General features: G+C 35.3%; 1 protein-coding gene across 1 annotated transcript in view; it reads right to left on the reverse strand.

The window, feature by feature from the left end:
- Positions 1 to 24,044, reverse strand: part of HMGCLL1 (3-hydroxymethyl-3-methylglutaryl-CoA lyase like 1) — a 150,174-nt gene that overhangs the window by 95,373 nt on the left and 30,757 nt on the right. Inside the window, exons 2-3 of the mRNA XM_033217496.1 lie at positions 15,702 to 15,782; positions 15,369 to 15,476 (exon numbers count right to left, since the gene is read on the reverse strand). Of these exons, the coding sequence (XP_033073387.1) occupies positions 15,369 to 15,476; positions 15,702 to 15,782 (189 nt within the window). The remainder of the gene's footprint in view (positions 1 to 15,368; positions 15,477 to 15,701; positions 15,783 to 24,044) is intronic.

Here is a 24,044-nt window from a genome sequence, read left to right on the forward strand (position 1 = left end):
TGCCTGCTATTTCATGTCTCTGATCCTTTACATTATTCCTTCCACCTAAAAATCATTTTTCCTTTTTTATTTAGTTAATCGATTTCGTTTTTCCAATATTCAACTCAAAAATTCCTCTTACATGACATTCTCAATAACCAACTTGACTTAGATGTCTCTATATTTCCTAACTTGCTTTGTACATATCTATCATTGCTCTTATCATATTCTGTATAATTTTTGATTCATGCATCACTTTCCATTATTAAATCATTAGCTCTTTAAATACTTTGCATGAAATAAGATTTAATAAATGATTGTTGAATTGAACTGACATTTCTCTCCCTTTGTGTTAGCCCTTTATTCTAATTCGAATTCACTTTTAATTCAATCCACTTTGAATTGTGATTTTTTCCCACTAACTCTTCTAAAATTTTTAGAATAATATTTTATTAATATTGGTAAAAGCACATTTACTTTATGCTGAGTTATATGTTAAACCTATAGATATTTAATTCTTTATGTGGTATCCTTTTATACATTTTTAACAACGTAATAAGAGACTCCTTTCCAAATTGCAATCACTTCAGGCCCATAAAATGCGGATTCACCTCTGAATAAAAATAAAATTAGGCTTTCCTTATTGAAGTAGGAGCAGAGGGGCTAGAGTTCACTGGTTTGGCCTCCCTCAAGCCAACCTTGTTGATTCCCAACCTTGTTGATTCCCAACCTTGTTGAAGTCTAACATCAACAGAACTACATCATGATATTAGAAGCAAAGATCACCCACTTAGTGAGTGCAAAAGCCGGGCAGGGACCCAAGTCTATCTGACTGCAAAGCATGTTCTCTACACCTCCTTGATAAACACATCTTCCATATCTTCTATCTTCTATATCGTCCATATCTTCTATCTTCTATATCTTCATCTTAGTCACTGCTAAAGATTGTGTGTATCAGAATATCAAAGGCAGAGCTCCTAGAGAGAACTTACCTTCAGGTTGAACAGTTTTGCAGCATATTTTATCATCTAGCCCAATATCTCTCAAATTGAATTTGTCAACAGCATTATTTGAGGTACTTTTTAAAAATACAGATTTCTTGGTCATATTGGTACAGATTCTGATTCTGTTCTCCTGTAAGATCCAGGAATCTATAATTACCAAAACTTCTCAGGAGATGTTAGAAATCAACAAGTTTGGGGATCAATAAGGTTGGCTTGAAGGGGGCCAAATTAGCACATTTTAGGCCTTCTGACCCTACTTCAATAAAGGAAGACTAATTGTATTTTTATTCAGAGATGAATCCCAATTTTGTGGCCTTGAACCTAAAGTGACTGCAATTTAGGAGGGAGCCTCCTTAAGAAAAAGAACACAAAAATAACAATTGAACCTTTCATAAAAACTTATAACGGATGATCACATTGATAAGACCTCTCCTACAGTCTGGAAGAGACCTCCACAAATCTTTTATGGTACCTTTCTTGTTCTATATCATATATTGAAGTTCTACACAAAGTTTTACCCATGACAAAAAAAAGTTTCACTGATAAAAACTAACATTTGGAAAATACCAGTTGTGGTAAAATTTCATATCTTGCTCAGAGCAATATCAACAAGATAGTCAAGGGTATTTTTGAAATACTCCAGAAATACTATCAGCAAACAAGTGAGGTCAGTTCGGTATGTCTTATTATTGGTACATCCATAAGATTTCCTAGTACATCTCATGTTCAAAAATGCTCTGTTTAATCAACTATCCTAAATTTTGCTAGGAGACAGACTTAAACTCATGAACCTATAAGTCCCCATTTTTCCTTCTCTCTAATATAGATTGCTAAATAATTTTTAAAAAATATTTTTGAAGGATTCTTTGCTTTCTTTGCCCCACCGCCAACTCTATCACCCAGGACAATATTCATTTCTCTTCAAAATGAGTGGATAATATCAGAAGCTATTTGTCTACAATCTCCAGTAGCTGGATTAGACATAACTGATGGTATTACTTTCTGCATGCCGGCGTACAACGGGAAAGAGACATAGAGCGTGCAATTTCTTCAACACATGCCATCGATTACTATAAAAATGTAAATAATGTGGTTTCAGACCCTATAACTCAAAACTCAATTTGAGCAGTAACTCCTCTTAAGGGCAATACATTCGTAAATTCAGTAATGAGAAAAAATGAGACTAGAGCTCTTCCTGACAACCCTGGGTGAAAACGCTCTAGCCAGCTATGAATAGCACTGTAGCCTGGGTACAGTAACCCAGTCTCATTCACAGACTCCTTGTACAAACCCCATATATCTTAGCCTCAGTAGCACAGAGGAAATCTTGGTCTGCTTGAAGAAGTAAGACAGTTTTAATAAATCACAGTCTTACAATAATAAACACAGGAAATCTCTGGAAAATTGAACATCCACTTTTTTGTGTTTTTTTTTTCTACCCAATACCCTGTCTTGGCTGCCAAAGCTAAAATAGACTGACACCATATTCACAAAACTTCTTAAGTCCAGAAGCCTTGAAACTAATTTGGTCTTGTGTATAATTTCCTGTACTTCTTTATTCAGCATTACCTTTGTGTACTAAGGACCTCTGTACTGCCCTCTATCGGATGAAATGCCTGCATGTATCAAGAGTGACCAAAATAAGAAGCATATGGCCAATACTCTTCTACTGTAAATGCAGGCAAGACATTTTAGTCATGATCCACTAATGTCTACAAGTATGCATTTTTAAAATTAATAAAATAGGCCCAAGCTACCCAAATGGATCTGTGAGTTATAAACTGGGGGGCCAATATTCCAGATAAAGAAACAAAAGTCATTTTATTCAATAGCATTTCCTAGTTTCCTAAGATAAACATAATAAATATGCATTAGTTACTCTTTGTTCAGGTCAATGCCTTTTGTGACCACCCTCCTGGTCTTCCCATGTCAAAGCAATCATGTTCCCAACATCATTCTGAAGTAGGGCAAGAAGTCTCAAAGCTCCCAGTATAATTTTCTTTCCACTCAACTGTGCTGCCTCTCATATATCATGTCTTTATGTTTGATAATAACACTGTCAAAGTTGTTATTTCCCATGCATGAAAGTAGAAGTGATTTTTGAAATACTATATCTAATTGTAGTTACTGTATACAGACTGTAAACGAAGTTTCCCTTCTATACTTACACTTCTTTCTGTAACCCAACTTGCCCAGAGTGGAGGGTAGGCCTGGGTTGTTGGAAGGAGACTAACACACTGGTAATAAGACACTGGCAATAAGTAATAAGACACTGGCCGCGGAGAAAAGGGTCTTATTACCGCAACAAGCAATGCCATCACTGCAAATTGGTGGTTTGGCCATCATACGGATCCAGAGATCTCTGTTTTGATATAAGACAGAACTTTAAAAACACTGGCCAGAGTACTTGATGACAAACTGCTTAACATACCCTGGTTACTAAGTTCTATTTTATAACTCATTTACAGATACTCACTTGATTTTAAAACACCATTTGTATGAGCTTGAATTTTTTTATTAATTTTGTTCCAATTATCTATTTTAACTTTACACTTACCTTATTAGATATATATTATGGTTATTGATAGCAACTACTTATTATTCAACATTTGGGTCCAACAAAGAACTCAATACAGTTTTGAATAGAGACATAATAAAAGCAATAAATGGGTGAGTGAATAAATGGAAACAACCCAAGGCATAGAGAGATGAAAATGCTTTGCCAAATCATATCATAAATGAGTAAGAGTCAGGTCTCAGATTTTGTACTGCTCCACCAGAGAGCATGGGTTAAACAGACAGAAAAAGTGATAAAAACCTCAGGAAACCTGAAACCTGGAGGATCTGGCGGGGGTTGGAGGGATGGCTATATTTGGGCTACTCAGAAATGTATTTCTTACTACATATTATAAGCAGAATTCAATATAAGATAAGATGCATCCACCTTGACTAATAATAGTGTTAAATTTATAAATAGATGACACATTATAGCAGTATAAGAAGGTCTGAAGTAAGTAGTATTAGTGCTATAAGGTTATTAGCATGAATTTGCTTCAACAAGTTGATATTTCAAAGTTCTTAATTATAACCTGTAAGCTTTTGCAATGACAAATTTAAATTTGTCCAAGACATTTATAAAATAAATAGCATTCTTCAAAATATATATTATATATTAACAAAGAAAATATCTAATATCCATAGATGTTACAAAATATTCTACTATTCTAAAAATTATAATTCCAATCAGTGTTGATTTGATAGGTCAAATGTTCAAGATAAGTTTGGATAAAATTTTTAAAAGCAAAATAGAATCAAATGTTTTATGAAATATGGTTTTGATTTACAAGCATACGCTAAATAAAAAACGTATATTCTTTTTCTTTTATCAAATGTAAAACAAGTGAAACATTTTCATATATACGTTTTGCTAATGTGTAGGTTTTGACATGTAAAATCCATTGTCTAATGTGATATTCGGGATACAATATTACTTTTGGCATTCATGTTTATCTTTCTAAGTCTCTATGTTTACTACATATTACTTCTAGAGAACTTTCCAGCAATTTAATCAGATAATATTAGATCAATCTGTGTGTACCTAAAAATTAGAAAAGTCACTTTATTTTATTTTTAAAATTTATTCAAATGACAACTCTTTATGAACACCAGCCAAAACATATGTCTTTAAAACTCATTATCTTGATCATTTAAAAATAACTGCTATGATATGTTTCATTTTAAGTGCTCGAGGATACATGGATAATGTATTCTTCAAAATAAGTACTCCTAGAACATATTCAAACTGGGCTATCCAGACCATGCTTAACATCTTAATGCTATAAAGTTTAAACCAAGTTTTGAGTAATGGATATGAATCTCCAAGTGAGCAAATTGTACTATGGCATGATGGAAATAAATATTACTAAATACTTTCATTCCCTCTAGTCTAGTCCCTAGGGCATACTCTGCATTTCCCAAAGTAGATTGCACTTAAGTGGCTTAGGAGTCATATCAATGAAATGAGTTTGCACTAAAATAATATCAAAACTGTTTATCAACAGATTAATCAGAGTAATGCAAAAAAACAAACAAACGAACAAAACACTAAAGAGTCAGAATCAAGTCTTCCTGAGCCAACTGGACCTCCACTTGAGTTTTAAACAATTACATACAGACCTTTCAAATGTCAATGCATGCACATAGTTCTACAAGACCAAATTTTAAGATACTTATAGTCAGATACAAAAGTGAAATTTTAATGTGACCAAAACAGTTTTGAAAGGTTTTTTTCTCTTTCTCATGGAAAAACTTATTTATAAATTGACAAACATGATGAACTCAATACAACTGAATAAAAGATGAGGTGAAGCAGTGGTACCCAACCCCCAGTCCACAGACCGGTACTGGTCTGTGGCTGGTTAGGAATGGGGCCACACAGCAGAAGGTGAGCAACAGGAGAGAAAGTGAAGTTTCATCTGTATTTACAACCACTCCCCATCACTCGCATTACCTCCTGAGCTCCACCTCCGGTCAGATCAGCAGCTGCATTAGATTTTCATAGGAGTGCAAACCCTATTGTGAACTGCATGCAAGGGATCTAGGTTGTTCACTCCTCAGGAGAATCTAATGCCTGATGATCTGCCACTGTCTTTCATCAGCCCCATATGGGACTGTCTAGTTGCAGGAAAACAAGCTCAGGGCGCCTACTGATTCTACATTATAGTGAGTTGTATAATTATTTCATTATATATTATAATGTAATAATAATAGAAAAAAGATACAGTAAATGTAATGCACTTGAATCCTCCGGAAACTACCCCCCACTCCCCATTTGTGGAAAAATTGTCTTCCACAAAACCAGTCCTTTGAGCCAAAAAGGCTGGGGACCTCTGAAGTAGAATATTTTATTTTAATATTATGTTTTGGTTATTTTTATAAATCTAAGAACAAAGAAAACTCAACTTGTTAGTCAAAGTGTAATTGAACAAATTAATTATCATCCTATTGAAAAGCAGTACATGCTAACCATAATCTTCCAGTATAATACTTTTTAGACTAGTGGGGGTAAAAAGACCAAAAAAAACTTGAATTATATGTTCTGCTTGAAAATATGACAATATTAAACAATAAAATTGCTGACATGATTGCTTTCATTATAAGCTTTGCTTTTTCTTAGGATACAGTAGTGGAACTACATCCCAGCTAGAATAGAAGTTGTTGAATGCTGGGTAATAACAAACAAAGTTAACAACAAATATTTTCACCTATTTTATTGCAGATTAACCTTTATAAAAGTTCAAAGAGAAAAAATAATAGGGGCAGGGCATGGTGGCTCATGCCTATAATCCCAGCACTTTGGGAGGCCAAGGTGGGTGGATCATGAGGTCAGAAGTTCGAGACCAGCCTGGCCAAGATGGTGAAACCTCATCTCTACCAAAAATACAAAAAGTAGCCTGTCGCAGTGGCGGGTGCCTGTAATCCCAGCTACTTGAGAGGCTGAGGCAGGAGAATCGCTTGAACCCGGGAGCTGGAGGTTGCAGTGAGCTGAGATCACGCTACTGTACGCTAGCCTGGGCAACAGAGCAAGACTCCGTCTCAAAAAAAAAAAAAAAAATGCCTTCCACCATCTCAATGAAAAAAATGTTTACATTTCCATATTCTTTTCTGAGTGAGACAAAGGGTGTTTCAAACATTTACAAATATGTTTTGGGCAATTGTTTCCCCTATGTGGTAACAGTAGCAATGGCAAAATTGTATAGTGGAACAGCTTTAAAGTATTGCATTTTGAGTTAATCCCTACTTAAATACACAGGTATCGATTAGCAGCCCCCGCTCTTGACCAGAGGAATTCAGGAATTTATATCATCACTATTTGTAAAGATAGAATAAATAATACCACTACTACATAAGTAACACTTGTATAGGACATAAATCAAATATACTGCTACATTATAAAGAATGTCTAGTATAGTATTCAAAATATTCATTATTATTTTAGTATCAAAAATATGTGCTATTATTATATTATTTTCATTCAACAAGATAAAAGTTTGCAAATTTAGAGTAACATTTAACACAGCAAGTTAAAATAATTCAGGGTATTTGTGCAAACTAAAGAGCAACACAAATCTAATTGCTACTTTTCATTTCTTTTGTTTGTTTGTTTGTTTTTTTGAGACGGAGTCTCCCTCTGTCGCCCGAGCTGGAGTGCAGTGGCCGGATCTCAGCTCACTGCAAGCTCCGCCTCCCGGGTTCACGCCATTCTCGTGCCTCAGTCTCCCGAGTAGCTGGAACTACAGGCGCCCGCCACCTCGCCCGGCTAGTTTTTTGTACTTTTTAGTAGAGACGGGGTTTCACTGTGTTAGCCAGGATGGTCTCGATCTCCTGACCTTGTGATCCGCCCGCCTCGGCCTCCCACAGTGCTGGGATTAGAGGCTTGAGCCACCGCGCCCGGCCGCTACTTTTCATTTCTAAAGTACATTGATATTTTGCTCTGAAAAGAGATCCTCCTGGTGTGTATTATTTCAAAAGTAAATAGGTATTCATAAATAATTTAACATATAGAACTGAAGGATGTGTGTATGCCAGACATGTCATAGAAGTTACAACAGACTCTGAAAAGGTGTCAGTACAGAGTTAGGACTTTGATGAACAGGTCTGGACATAAAAAAACACAGCTTCAGAAAGGCATGGACATAATTTCATTCTACAGTGAAGACAGTGATTTGTGTGGCTGTGTATGCTCACTGTTTTCAACACCTCATAATCTCATTTAGAGCAAAACAAATTAATTTTAAAAAGGGAGTGGATAGGAGTGAGGTATGTATTGGTAGCCATGACAGTACTAAAATAGGTATTTTTTTAATTTGGGAGTTTTTTGTTTAGCTATCAACTGTACTTATTATTTAACTATTAGTAAGAAAAACATATAATTAAGTTAATTATTAGGCCAGTTTTAAAAACATAAAAGTGGCAGATTAGAATAAGGCCTCAGTGGTATTTGCCCTCCCACTTGCTCTTCCAGAATGCTGTGACCCAATATAAAGGTGAGGTCTGTCCCCTCCTTTTGAAACTCCGTAGGCTTTGTAACTACCTCAACTAATAGATTATGAAAAAGTAATGCTATAAAATTTACAAGGCTTGGTTATAAAAGCCATACCACATTTGCCTACCCCTTAAGACACTCATCTTTGGAGCTCTGAGCCATTTATGTTAGGTTAAAGCTGCTATGCTGTGATAAAGTCCAAACTAACCCCTCCAGAAGACCACATGGAGAGGCTTTGAGAACACAGGAAGAGAGAGGTAGACAGCAAGCCTACAGCTGTCCCAGCCCCCTGCCCTTGCTGTTCCAGCTCTGACCACTGTCTATCTCACTGTTAGTACCTAAGAAACCTCTAGCTAGAGATACTCAATTGAGCCATTACTGAATTCTTGATACACAAATACCATAAGCAAAACAAATGTTTATTGTTGTAAGCCATTAAATTTTAAGATTATTTGGTGTGCAGGTAATCAGAAGAACCAACACAAATTTACTAGCATTCAAGGATATGTGGCAATTACACATATTTGAATTTATACATTTGCACAAACACATGAAATATTTCCCACAAGCTGCATAGTCAGTGAAAACACGTTAGACTGATTGAAGCAATGTAGAGTCTATGGTTCATGCCATTTAAGTACTGGGGAATAAATGAGGTGGCAAATAGTGTATGCTTGTTTTCTATTTTCTTGAAGAGCTAACATATTTTATCTATGTGGATCTAGCTCTCAGAGCACAATTTTACCTACATGTAACCTTCAATGACCATTTGAGATCATTTACTAAAGAATTAAGTATCTTCATTCCTTCTCTGAGACCAAACATTGGACAAACAGCAGTTATTTGTTATATAGGAAATTCAATGTGTTTATATAAGTTGAAAAACAAAACAAGCCTCATATATTTAGAAACAGAAAATGAACCATGACAACTCTTAAAAGGGAGCAACACTAGCGTGCATACCTGCTCTATGAATTCAGGAGAAAAGACAAGAATATGAAGACTTCACCAACAAACATTTTCAGTGATTTTAATTGGCAGATTCCTAAGGATAACTGTATAATTAAATAGATTTACTTCTGTCATAAAAACATGTGGAAGACCCACAGTTGCTGAGTAGATCCTCAATTAAGTGAGAGCTGGGTCATAATATGGTTTTGACCTCCATGCCAGCATCTTAATGTGCAGGAGAAAATAGTGTTCTATGCACAGAATTGAGTATTTTAAGTCAGGCTCATTTGGAGAGAATTTGGTTTAAGTCTCCCTCCCTCTTTCAGTCTACATTCTCCTCTCCTCCACCTATCTGGGTAAAGGACTCCTATAGCACCAGGGTATAAGAATTGTGGTCTTGGTAAATTTCACCAGGAACCTCTTTGGGAAGGTGACAGAGGCCAACTCATCTGGGCAATAATGGATGAGTCTTACTCTGGAAACTTCCCCAAATGTAAAGTTTTTCCGAATGAACTGTGCCTTATAAGCAAGCAATTTGGGGGCTCTCTGCCTCCTTTCTTTCTCACTCTCTCTCTTTCAGCCCCGTCGTGCACCCTCACATACACCTCCTCAAAATTATCTCCTTTGACTCTTCTCCACACCCACCTTCCTCAAAAAGAAAAGAGTTAGGAGGGGACATCAGGACAGGACTCGGTAGCAGAAGGTATAGCCTCCTGCATCTCATCAACGTAAATCTGAATTTTAAACTTCAATCCAGTAAATGTGTCTTCAGTGCTAATAAAGAGCTACTTGTATCACACACCAAAAGGAGAGCGGGGATAAGTTCACTCGTTCTGTCTTGCTAACATTGTGCTTAGACCATATTTGTGAGTTTTAGAGTGACTTGAAAATAATTATTAGTCTTTTACATACATTTCCTTCCACTTTTATGAAGAAAATCTATTTTTATTCCCTGGTGTTGAGACTTGTGACCCATCTCTTCCAACAGTTAAAAAATAGCTAATGAGGGAGCAAATATTTTTAAACTAAGCCTTTGCCTATGGCATACATAAATGTACAATGTTATATATACTTAATGTATTTTTATTTTTAAATAAGTGATATTCATTTTAGTCACTTGTGAATAAAATATTTACAATCAAATGGCTAAATTGAAGATGAATGTGAAACTCTAGTTCACTTTTGTAAAAGATTATTGTATTTACAGTTTAAATAGCTTACTTCTAACAGCCACATTCCAAAGTTGCAATAAACTTTATCTATTTTTATAAACATGTTTTCTTTCTGCTGCCATTGTTCATTCCATCTGAGTGAGGGGCTATCTGGACTCATTTCAAATGTTCTTATATTTCATGTCACTCTAAGGAAAGCTTTTTCCAGATAAGTTGTAAAGAACATGTATTTTTTAATGACAGGTATTTTATCATCTCTAGCCATTCAGGTTATAGGTGTGGGATCCTGTTTTATATGGCACCCTGCTACTGTGGAACTCTTATTTTAGCTGTTTGAGTTAGAAAGGCTTTGCCAAACAAAACAGTAGGAGGGAAACTGTAAAAAGGCTTTAAAATCCTAAAAAAAGAAATAAGTGATCAAGCAGCAATCTAAACATCAAGTAGAGGACTATTCCCATGACCTACGTTTGAGGAAAAAAAAAATATAAGATGCAGAGAATTAATAGAATACCAATTTAGATCCACACACATTGTCCTTAAAAGTAGAAATTATTTCAACCAATATATATGTAAGCCGGTGTACTAAAATTTTTGTCAAAAATCTCAGACGTTAAGTTAGACAAGTCTGACCTCAAAATTTTTTTCTAAAATAAGAGAGTAATATAAAATTTCAAAAGAGAAATTTTAAAATGCTCTGCTCAGACAAACTTCCTGAAATCTAAAATCAAATTGCAAAAATAGAACATCCTCAATATTTGCCTTTGACAAACATTTAATGTGTTATATAGTAAGTGACTGATACAACTTTGGAAGATAAATTTCATCTCTGTCTTGGATTCAGGCACATTGATCTTTTACAAGTATGTGATTGATTTAAACCACTTAAAAATTGGAATGTATATAACTAGATGAATATTAAAGTAGAATATATAACATAGTCTTTAGTATTTGAAAGGCAAAATATCTTCAATTATTTAACTTGAGCTCAACTCAATATTATAAGTATACACATACTTCAATCTTCAGAATAAAGGCTAGTTATCAGAAAAGGCAGTTAACTTGTATGAACCCCAAGAACTGTCCGTCAGTTTGTCTGCTACTCAGGCATTCCCTTAAATAACAGTAGTGAGTGCTGGTCAGGAGTCAGGTGCTCTGGGCTGTGGGCATTCACACTCAGGGACCATTTATGTGCCTTAAAATCTCCAACATTCTGGTATTGCAGGCATCGCTGCTGGGATTTCCAAGGTTTAGAGAGGTTAAGTCACTTATTCAAGTTCAAGGCAGAATGTGAACAGGGACACAGTTTTAGAAGCACTTCCTGTCACCACAGCTGTACTCAAAAGCTATGTGGGGGAATTCAGTTGCTTATTCAATAATACTTTAAGCCTAGGAAGAGTTCATTAAATTGCAGTAGGTTAAGCCCTAAATTCAACTCGGGAACAAACCTAGAATAAATCATATCATTTTATAGTTCCATCGCATGTATCTACTTAATGTGAGGTCAGAAGACATTTTCCAATTACTTCTCACAAAGGGACTGCCTTTTTTTCTTCTGTCCATCTTTTCTCTTAACTAGCTATGCAAGAAGTATAGCCTTCTAAAAAGGATTTCCACCTTATCCTTCTACATGTCACTAGGTATGTCCTAAGTCAGTTTTTAAAAATCTATCATCAATTTCCACTCTTGCATAATACTAGAATGTGACCATGAACATTACTACAGGAAAGACTATTTTGTAGGCAGCTTTATAAAACCACTGGGGAAACAAAAAGAATTTTGAAGAGGGCTAGCACCATTTAGTACCTGAAATATAACTTTGGTTGGTCAATATTCATCAAATAATATTAGCAAAATCTATTCTCTTTCCTAACACTAATTCTAAAGTTATACAAGCCTACTCAGTTTCTCTCCAGCAATAATCAAATATGTGAAATTAGCAAAGACTGTATTAAAGACAGAAGTAACTTTATGAAGATATAAATATAATACAAATGTCTAGGACTCCCTTAAAATTAATGGTGGCTAGTGAAATAATAGCTAGCATTTTACAAATGGACAATTTTAAGGAAATATATCTAGCGTAATCAAACTAGTAGTGTTTTCCTAAAAAATAATTTTGTGACCTTCATTATACAGGACCAAATACATGAACAAAGTCAAAGTCAGTTGCCCATACCAGAGGACTGAAAGTAATATGGTATTGTTCTCTCAGACTGATTGATTTGTTTCTATTTTACAGTGATTTATTGAGCACCAACTTACTATGTACTAAGAAATAGGTATACAGTGATAAGCAGAAGATAAAAGATACATGATCACTACTTTTATAATATTTATGGTATAGGTAGTGGCTAATCAAAACAAAATACATACACACACACACACACACACACACACAGAGTAAACAGTGACAATGGGATAGAGAAAATTAGTTTCTTTTGAGGATAAATAAAAGTAACTCTCTGTGAAAGGTGACATATTGCTACTACTCTTAATCCTATTGTGGCTTCTGTTACTTCAAATGTAATACAATTAAAAAGCCTTTAATGTTTTAAGCCTTTTTATCTAATTGAGTTCTAACTGCAGAGAAATGTAGAAATACAGATATACATAAGCAAGTATAGGTAAAGTGCTATATGGACAAAGAGGCAGGACATGTAAATAGAGGACAAGAAACAGTTTAGTTTAGCAGTAGCTTCCACAAAGTAATACAGTTAACGCTAAGAAGGAAAAAAAAAGGGCCAGGAATAGACAGTCTTGAATACCCAATCAAAGTTTTCAGGCTTTGTCAATTCTAAGTTCATTAAAGAACTTAGAATGTGACTTTTTGGCCTAAATACAGAAATGTCATTTGACCCAGTAATCCCATCACTGGGTATATACCCAAAGGAATATAAATAATTCTATCATAAAGACACATGCATGTGAACGTTAATTGCAGCACTATTCACAATAGTAAAGATGTGTAATCAGCCCAAATGCCCGTAAATGAGAGACTGGATAAAGATAACATAGTACATATATACTGTGGGATACTATGCAGCCATAAAAAGAATGAGGTCCTGTCCTTTGCAGGGATATGGATGAAGCTGGAGGCCATTATCGAACATATTATCCAGCACATTAACTAACACAGGAACAGAAAACCAAATACTGCATGTTCTCACATACAAGTGGGAGCTAAATGATGAGGACACATGGACACATAAAGGGGAACAACACACACTGGAGCCTATCGAAGAGTTGAAGGTGGGAGAAGGAGAGGATAAGAAAAAATAACTAAAGGATACTAGGCTTAAGACCTAAGTGATGAAATAATCTGTACAACAAAATCCCGTGACAGATGTTTACCTGAGTAACAAACCTGCACTTGTAACCCAGAAGTGAAAGAAAGAAAGAAAGAAAGAAAGAAAGAAAGAAAGAAAGAAAGAAAGAAAGAAGAAAAGAAAAGAAGGAGGAGGAGGAGGAGGTGGAGGAGGAGAAAAGGAAGGAAGGAGGAAAGGAAGGGGGGAGGAAGGAAGGAAGGAAGGAAGGGAAGGAAGGAAGGAAGGACTGTGAAAGCTGATAATTCTGGAAGATTATTTTACAAGAAAAGTATAACGAATGGAGAAACAGTACTTATAAATACCATTTAAGGAACTACTGCAATGATTATTTAATGAGGGTATGGATCACTACCATATCAATGGGACTGAAAAGAAGACACAAGTATAGGCCATATTGAAGAAGAAGACATTTCATACATCAGTAACTGATACGGACTGAATGTTTGCACCTCCTCAAAATTCATATGTTGAAATCCTAACCTGCAATGTGATGATATTAAAAGGAAGGGTCTTTGGGAGATAACTAGGTGATGGAAGTGGAGCCCTCATGAATGGCATTAGTAACATGATAAGGAGAGACATGGGTGTGCTCCCTGTCTCTGCTCTCCACCATATGAAGATAGAATGAGAAGGTGTCCATCTGCAAATAAGGAAGTGGGTGTTCACCAGACACCGGATCTGCCAGCACCTAAATGTCAGACTTCCCAGCCTCCATAACTGTGAGAAAAAATTCTCCTGCTGTTTAAGTCACCCAGTCTCTGCTATTCTGTTTAGTATCCCTAACGGAATACGATACTAACTGGATACAAAGTCAGCTCTTAAAATCCAGGATTTTAAAGGAAAGAGATGCACTCCTGGCATAAAGCAGGATGGACAACGAGTTTGATTTTAACTCAGTGAGATTGAGGTGGAAATGGTACATCCACCTGAAGCTTATCAGGGAAGGCAGGACTAGAAATGTAAATTTGTCATCCTCATAGAAGTGACTGTTGGTGTTGGAAAGATGGCCAAAGAGGAGAGGAGAGGCAGAGAAAAGCACTGAAAACAGAATCTTAGGGGAACCTTCAACTAAGAGGTCATGAAAGATGTCAGAGATGACAGAGAAAGAGCAATTGTGGAAATAACTGATTCATTAGAATAGAGAATAATGGAAACCAAGGAAATGATATCAGGAGTAGTCAGTGAAACTAAGTGCTGTGGAGAAATTAAGGGAGCCAAGGACTGAGAACAGACACTGGATTAGGAAGAGAGAGTGTTTTACTGGTTGCTAATTACTAGTGATGTTTCAAAGATCAGAGTCAAGTCTCAGAAGTGATAACTGCTGCCACATGCCTGAAAACCCTAGAGAAAGCTCTCTCATTTTGTCATCTTTCAAGGCAAAATTCCAGATGACTTTCTGCTTTATCTTCAATGATATATTTGATGATGTATCCCTGTAGCAAATACAAGTGTTAAAAAAAGCAAAGTAAAAGGAGTACGTGTCTCCATTCCTCACTCTTTAATATGGGATTCTAGAAGGAAGCTATCAGGCTACTTATCATCATTTGCCTCTAACAGACAAAATGACTAATGCATTTGGAGATGTTCAGATTATTTAGAAAGTCAGCCATAAAATGATAAAGAGAGGGCAGATCCCCTAAAATGCTATTTAACAGCCTTGTCCCCTATTCATTATATTGAACCATACTCACACAGGCTTAGTATGAAGTTCTAAGTAACTTTTAGGACTTCATCAAAGGGTTTTTATTTAATCATAAAACAGTCCACAGGCTAATATTTTGTAAGAATATGAAAAATTAGTAATGATATCAAGTTAATATCACAATATTTACCAAATAATTTTTGGTGAAGTTGAATTAGGATCTAATTAAGAAATTGTGGGTTTACATACCTGTGGTACCCATCTGGAAGACACAAAGCTAGTCACTTCTATTACAGACAGGCCAGTTTGGGAAAGTCGATTGATAAATTCAATTTTTATATCTGTAGGAACTATAACCTATGAAAACAAAAAATATTTTATAAGTAAATTATATAGGGTCTACTGAAGCACAAATAGAAAATTACTTCCTAAGTCAAAGTGAGTATTATTTGTAATTTATACATTCAAGTAGCAATTGAGAAAAGATATATAATCGTGTAACATATGAAATCCACATGAATCTTTACAATCTTAAATCTATTAATATTTAGACAGCATTTGAAGTAAATGATGTAAAACTACCTTTTCATTCTGCAATCCATCCCTAGGCCCAACTTCTACTATTTTAACAAACTCAGGGAGTCCAGATAATTGGGATGTTTCCTGAAATGCAAAACATAAGAAGAAGAGAACATAACTTTTAGATTGCTACACTTGCTTATTTGAAAAGTTAAACAACTGCACTTTGTTATACTCTTACCCTAAAGAATTAAAATAGTGAAAAATCAATAAAATGATATCATGAAAATGCACTATTTATATTACTTGCAACATGAAGTATTTTTTCCTTATAACCAAATGATATTTAGTCTAGTTATGATTAAAATTCAAAAGATTAATTTATAAAATATAATTGAAGAATAATTGATTTACTCAGGACCTAAAGAGCAAATCTGTTGGGTGAGTCTGTGTATGACAATAAACTAACTACTGTTAGAGTTCATTTAAAAATTACATCTTGGCCAGGCACGGTGGCTCACGCCTGTAATCCCAGCACATTGGGAGACTGAGGTGGGCAGATCGTGAGGTCAGGAGTTTGAGACCAGCCTGGCCAACATAGTGTAACCCTGTCTCTACTAAAAATACAATAAATTAACTGGGCAAGGTGGCAGGCACCTATAATCCCAGCTACTTGGGAGGCTGAGGCAGAAGTATCACTTAAACCCAGGAGGCAGAGGTTGCAGTGAACTGAGGTCGCGCCATTGCACTCCAGCCCAGGAGACAGTGCGAAACTCTGTCTCAAAAAACAAATAGATAGATAGATAGATAGATAGATAGATAGATATTTACATCTTAATTTCTCTTAATTACATCTTAAGCTGGGCGCAGTGGCTCACGCCTGTAACCCCAGGATTTTGGAAGGCCAAGGCATATGGATTGCTTGAGCCCAGGAGTTTGAGACCAGCCTGGGCAATATAGTGAAACCTCATCTCTCTTTAAAAAAAAAAAAAATACAAAAATTAGCCAGGCATGGTGGTGGTGCATCCTGTAGTCTCAAGCTACTCTACTTGAGAGACTGAGGTGGGAGGATTGCTTGAGTCCAGGAGATCAAGGCTGCAGTGAGCAGTGATTGTGCCACTGCATTCCAGCCTGGGTGACACAATAAGACCCTGTCTAAATAAATAAATAAATAAATAAATACCTCTTTAAGTTAAAAGACTACTTCTACTTCCATGAAGAGGTATACAGGATACCACCCTGTATACCTTGAACTTGAACATGAATTTGATTTTGGGAATTGGGCCCAGAAAACTGAGGCTAGAAAAGGCAATGTGCTGCTTACTTTTTCTCTAGGTAACACAGCACAGTTACCACCTAAGTGTTGCTCCCTGAAAGACAGACCCACCCCTAGTGGAACCTATACCACAATAACCCGCTGGGAGCAGCCTAGCTCCAGCCAAATGTAGCAACCCCTTGTTCTACCTTTTGCTAAAATCTGAGATGGTAAATGGTCTGGTTTCTGAAACCTCTGCCCCTACACTAGGTACTATGGATCTAGTTTAGAAGATATATTTGCCTTGTAAATACGCCCATTTAGAAGGCTGTTATTTAAAACAGGGGGAAAATGAAAGAGCCTTTGAAATTGTATATTGCAGTTAAAGTCAGAAGCATACTCCATCTTTTCAGACTGTACCAACATAATCTCTGGGTACCTCTGAGCCAAGTTAAGTTTGGGTAACCCATCATCAAGTTCTTTAAGTGGATAGTTGACAGAATCAGCCCGGAACCACAGAACCTGTACTTCAAAGGTTTTTGTTTGCTTGTTTTTGTCTTTTATCAGGAATGATGAATCCAAGCCAACCAGTTTATATTGTCACACTCTGTCCTTGTAAAAATTACAGCATATATGGGTAAGGTGGCTGTTTTGAATGCAGAACCAAATTCAAGTCTGTGGAACAAAAAATATTAAAAGGCCATTTTTAGGGCCCAGAGCTGTTACAGGTTTTATCAGCATTCTGAGCTCTCAGCAAGAGAACCTAAATGGTCCCCATTACAATGTTTACAGACCACTCTCCACAATTTCCATGAAATTAGTCAATTCAATAAGCAAAAAAAGCAACCTAGGAGAAAAAGAATTCTCTTTTCTGCATTTTCTGTGCAGGTTGTGATGCATGAAGTTAACTTGAGAGAGTGGAGGGATGAGAGGAAGGCCTGGGGTTCCTCAGCTTTAGACTCCATTTGGATGACAAAATGAAATCATGCCTAATTTACAAGGTGTCTATAATTTCAACTGAACAATAAATAAAAGGTATGATATGGGAAGGTGAATAAGAAAAGCTCACTCCTCCTTCTTCTTATTTCTAGTCTTCAGTTGGCAGGAATGAAACAAAAACAAAACTGGGCAATCTTAAGCCATGTGGTCTTATTAGCACTGATTGTTTCTTGAAACTGCATTTCAACAACAGTTGGCTTGGCACATACATGGAAGAAGAGTTCTCTTTTCCTCAATGACAATATTTGCCAAAAAAAGAAAAAAAAAAGGTACATAATGTTTTTTAAGGTACTAACCATATGCTTCCTGAATACAATTGAAGAACTGAAGACCTTTCTTTGCATCAATGTGTGTAGCTGGCATTATTAACAAGCAATCTGAATACACTAAATCACAGATCATTAACAATTATGGCCACTTCAATCCAAGCAGAATATGTGTTCACTTGATACTGTTTTTGAATCTAATGTTACTATTTAATCTTTCGAGACTATCTGAATTAAGCCAGTGACAGAAGTGACAGAAGAAATCATCCAATATGATCAACAAGTAATTATTGAGCACAGTCCATATGTCATGCATTGGGCTGGGGCTGGGATATGCCAAAGTAGAACCAGTAATAAACAGTCCAATTATATATAAGAAGAAGGTAAGGAACAGCATGTAGTGGGGAATATCTGGGGAGAAGTATGTTCTGGTGGGGAGATAAGTCGCTTATTTTTGAATTATTGAATTCTATGTGCTTGTATAACATTTAGTTGGATTTGCCTACTAGGCATTGTTTGTGCATATCTAAGCTCATTAGAAAAAAAGAGTCAATACAGAGGTAGTAATGCTTAGGAAGAGACTAAAGATCACTAAGAGAGGGCTCTCAAATCACACACAGTCAACAAGTATGAAAGACAGCCCATTTAAAAATGAGAAATTAGAGGAGGACCAGGTAACACCAGAACATGCAGTGGGTCACACTGCAGGAGCTGCACTAGGGGAACCTCAGAATTTCATAATGGGCTGTAGGCATACATGTCCTTTACCTTAGAGGGAGATACTATTTCTCTTTCTATGGCTGTTTGCTAGACAAACATTCTTGAAAAGATATTCTCAAAGAAAGGCAATCAGTGCCTTGCTAATAAAACATGCAGATATGCCAGGGTTCCATAAAAATTGTTTCTCAATACTATTATTACCTCCATTAATACCCAAGTATTTTCTTCAACAAAACTCTTATTGATTATCCGAGATTCAATTTGTCATCTACTCAAGAGACCTCTGACTTCCCCAGATGGAATTAAGTTATTTCATTTCTATATTTTCACAACATTTTGTAGAAGGCTATTTTAAAGCATATCTATGAGTACTTCTTTGCTTGCCTGTTTCTCCTTTTTTGATTAAAACCCTCAGAGTTATCAAAATGGATACATAACAGGCACTTGATCAATGTTTATTAAATGAATGACTAAATGAATGAATAAACTCACACCTAAAAGTTATACAAGTAAAATTGACCTTTATTTTAGCTAACACATGCTAAGTAACATTATTATAGTTATTGGGTGTAGGAGATGAATCATTCAACAAAAACTCCTGCCCATAACTAGCTTACATTTTAGTGCTATAGAGATCTGGAAGCAACAGTGAGGCAGGGATGGGAAGGGACACTTTTCTTACACACTGAATATATGAAAATTAACCAATGACTTGTAAGTTACAAGGAATTGTGTTGTGTTTTAATGTAGTCTAGAGAAGTTAGAAACATACTCCTTAAACAGGCCAATAGTCTAAAATTTATTTTTATAGCATTTAACGTCCTACGTTACAGAGCTCAGTGTATCCTGTTTAATGTGCAGTATAGTATATGATACTAGCGAAAAAACAAAAGATGTTTTATCCAGAGTGAATGTTTCAAAAGGCTATGTTTTATGGCTGAGTGTATGCCCACTTTTGGCATCAGATTTCTAATGGTTCACTTTCATAGAGTAACAACAAAAGAAACACTATCTTGAATTTATGTTACTTTACTTTTCCAAAGAACTTTTCTATCAATGTTTCATCTGTGAAGCAACTCTGTGAGGTAGGCAGACCTGAAAGAGAGATTAAATGACTTCCTAAGTTTACCCAGCTAAGCTCCCTGGCTCTTATTCTAGTTTTCTTTAGGTTAAGATTAAATACTTCACCAACTATTGAGTTATGGTTGAAGAAAATAATAATGAATCATTCTTTTATACAGAACATAAGTAATGTGTTTCACTCACATTTTTCAATCTTACATAAAATTAAAAGGAAGGCATATTTTGATGGGGATTTCTCTGAAATCTGTAGAGTGTGTGTGGGTGTATGACAGTGTGTGTAGGCTTGCGTGTGTAACATACACATTTCTCAGCAGTAATAATGGATGACTTCTATATATACAATCAACCCTTCTAATGGTGATAGATATGATTGCTTATTAGTCACCCTACAAGTACTGCTTTTTTTCCCCTAGGAAAATAACATCATCTATAGTAGAAATTTCTGGACAGATTTGCTTATATTTCATGCACTTCATTTCTTGAGGAGTATTATCTTGTGTAAATAAGGTCTTTATGAATATTGAAATATTCTGTTTCATAGCCAGTATTCCCAAGAACTGCTATGATGTTCCAATCAAATGTCCCCATTACACAAATGAGAGGGCTGAATCTGGAAATTGTATGACTTTCTTTCAAAATTAAATTAGGCTTTCTAAGGGGGCATTAGAGATCAGCTTTTCCAAGAGAATCTATTTTTGTTGTCTCATTTGAAATATGCACATGGTGCATTTTGTGGTAATGTTAAACTCTCCACATTCTGCTATCTGTTGCTTCTTAGATATTAATTTCTGTTTTAATCAAATATAATGAGAAACACAAACTATTATCAGTTATATAGCGGATATCCACAGAAACCTTGATCCTCCAGAACAATCAAAAGGTATTTCTCTTCCTGGGTATCTCTCTAGAATGGAAGGCTGACTCAACAAAGCTGACAGTGAAACCGTTCTTTCAGAATACCTACGTGCCATTGTTGATTCACAGGCAATTTTGGCAGTTTAATAAGAATTTATTTGTAACCATATGAAAATAAGTTTGTAATGTACTATTATGTCATCTAAGACTCAATCAACAACATGTCTTAATTTACTAAATCAAAAAGTAAAGGAAGGCATCTGCTTACTGTTTAGCAGTATTTGGACAGCCAGAGGAGAAGTGGAGAGTTGTACTGTACTTTGTTTTCAACAGCCTTCAGTAAAAAGCTTTAGAAGAGATTAAAAACAAGCTCTAAAAATGACAAAAGTCCTCTCTGTATATGTATACTAATATTAACTCTTGGAACTCAATGGAAAATCAGTGCAGAGTATCAGTGTAGACATACAGCATAACTAAATACAAATTTCTTCTGGAAATATATACATTTCATGAACACTTGAATCAATCAAGAGTAGTTACAAAAAAAAAAAGAAAATTATACAAGGGGCATTTGCCACATATGACAGATTGAAATGTCATAGAAAGATGGACAAGGTAAGATCATCTAAAATTGTTTATTCAAATTTTTAAAATGAGGTTTTTAGCATATTTACCGTATCTGTTCACTTACTAGTTAAATAAATTCCATTTTTTTAAAAGTAGCTTGAGCAATAAATGCATGCAGGTGTTTAATATTCATCAATTAATTATTGTTGTAATATAAAACAACTATATTATTAATAAAACAAACTGAAAGATGAAAATAGAAAATATAAGTAGATTAAAATAGATAATATTAAGTAGATTAGAGAATATTAAGTAATAGGGAAAATGGAGAATATTAAGTTTATAAAACATGGATAGTAATAAAATAATAGAAAAAAACAAAAATGAGACAAAGTACATGTAAAAAGAAAAAATCAAAGAAATCAAGAATAGGAATTTTTAATGCAGGAATTTAATAAAGCATTAAAATAATTCAAGTCAGAAAAAATTCTATGAATTGACAGAGCATGAGATGCTGTAAACATAATAATGCTTCTTTAAATGGTGGCTTATTTACATTATTTAGTTTTAATAAATAAAATTGTTTATTATTGTATTCATGGCAGCTTAACATTGAAATAAAATAAACTGAAAAATAGCCAACATGACCTATAGGTGTTTCGTTACAATTACAATCATTATTGCTACATTGAAGGTTTAGATAGTAATAAACGTGTTACTTTGAAAATCAAAAGGAAATATTTGACTTCAAATATTTTATATAGAAAATTTCCTCTCCTTAGTGTCTTCACCAACAAAATTTGTTTGATCTCACACTCTCCCATCTTGCAGTCAGTCCCAACATTTATTTTGAAAACTACTAAAATTGTTTTTGCCTTTTGCAAATACAGGTGTGTGTGTGTGTGTGTCTGTATGTCTGTGTGGATTTGGTAAAGCTTAATTTTCTGGGCTAAAATTGTGATATGCCAAGTTTCCTCATGATAATATTTTCTGGGATGATACATTTCTGAAAATAGTGGTATTTTATAATAGAAAAAAAAAACTGTTCATATTAAGCCAGTTATACCAGCAGCATGTCCTGATAGCCACAAAGTTGAAGGAAACTATTAAAATGCATAAATTGTCAGAGCTTTCAAGTTCAAACTCCTAAGATGGCATAGCAGTGTTAGCTGAGGACACTTGGTTTAATATTTGGCTACGAAGAAATAATTCTAAATAGTTATTTAAATTGGGGCTGTTATTATTATTTACAAAAAGCAATTAAATTTCTTTACATAATTTTTTGTTATGCCATGTTGGTTATATAATAATGTCAGGTTGGGAAATCACATCAGTGACGTGTTATAAGTTTTTGACTTTATAATGCGCTCTATTAAGCACAGTAAGGCTACTCAGTCATCCACACAGTCATCAACCCAAATCCATTCAAACTTCAGATAAAAGTTTTCAGATATTAATGAAGCTTTCATCAAAATACAGCTTTATGTAATGTTTCTTTTCTGATTGGCAAAAATAAAAATGAGCATTTGCATGATTATGGACACACAACAAAAATTCTCAGAAACCAACAATCTTTGGTCCCTTATACTTCTTGATGTGTAAACAGTGTTTTATATTTGTTGGAGCTGAATTATTGAATGATAAAGGTGGCAGAAGGGGATGGGAGAAATGTTACCATATCCTAGTGAAGTTAGGTGAAATCTATACCTTTGGACATTTTTATTTATATGGTTAACAGACTACAGTGGATGTTGTGAGATGCTGCTCAGGTATGCCTAGGATGGAGGAATTCTCAGAAACTAAAGTTTTGGCAGCTGATGGCATTTCACTGAGCCCCTTTTCTGTAACTGCCCTCAGACAGTGCCACTTTATTCAAAGTCATGCGCCCATCCTAACTGGAAGGGCCATACCAGCTCCTGGGATCCCTGTGTCACTGACTGAAGCCTCTGTTGTAACTACATCATAGTTCAACTTCTGCTTCCACCTAGTTTTATATCCTTTACTTCCCCCACAGTTATTTAATCCAAAGGCAATAACATTCTGCAAACAAATCCTTGTCCAGGAGACTGTTCCCAGGGAACCAGACCTAAGAAAATTAGTGCCAGGAGTGAGCTGAGGAAGTGGTCTCTAAAATGGGATTTGGGAGCTAGATCAGTTGCTGGTTAATTTTCAGTTAGTTCATATTCTTCGAAGTAGGTGGGATATTGCTACTCCCTGGTAGCCAGCAGCAGTCTAATTGTTAAAATATTCGCTAGTTCTCATTCAGGACAATTTTGCACCCCAAGGGACATCTGGCAATGTCTGGAGAAATTTTTGGTTTTCCAAATTGCTGGGCACTGCTGGCATCTAGTAGGGTAAAAATCTTACAATGCACAAGACAGGACTCCACAACAAAGAAGACAAACAAAATCCATAGTGTTAAGGTTAAGCCATCCTGACCTATACAATACAAATTAATGAAGGATATAGTTCATCAATTAGTTTTGGTTAGCTGCTTCAATGTAAAAGTCAGGATCCCTTGCCTAGTCTATATATCTTAGCCAATTTTCAGATAAAAAAAAAAACACAACAACTGACTGAAGAAGCAGCCAGATGTTTATGATGAGGACCTTGTAATACTAAGAGAACTATATAAAGTAATTCATATAATCTTTCCCCAAA

This window comes from Trachypithecus francoisi, unplaced genomic scaffold (genome assembly GCF_009764315.1).
Source record: "Trachypithecus francoisi isolate TF-2019V2 unplaced genomic scaffold, Tfra_2.0 Lachesis_group10, whole genome shotgun sequence".
In the NCBI taxonomy this organism is placed as follows: Eukaryota; Metazoa; Chordata; class Mammalia; order Primates; family Cercopithecidae; genus Trachypithecus; species Trachypithecus francoisi.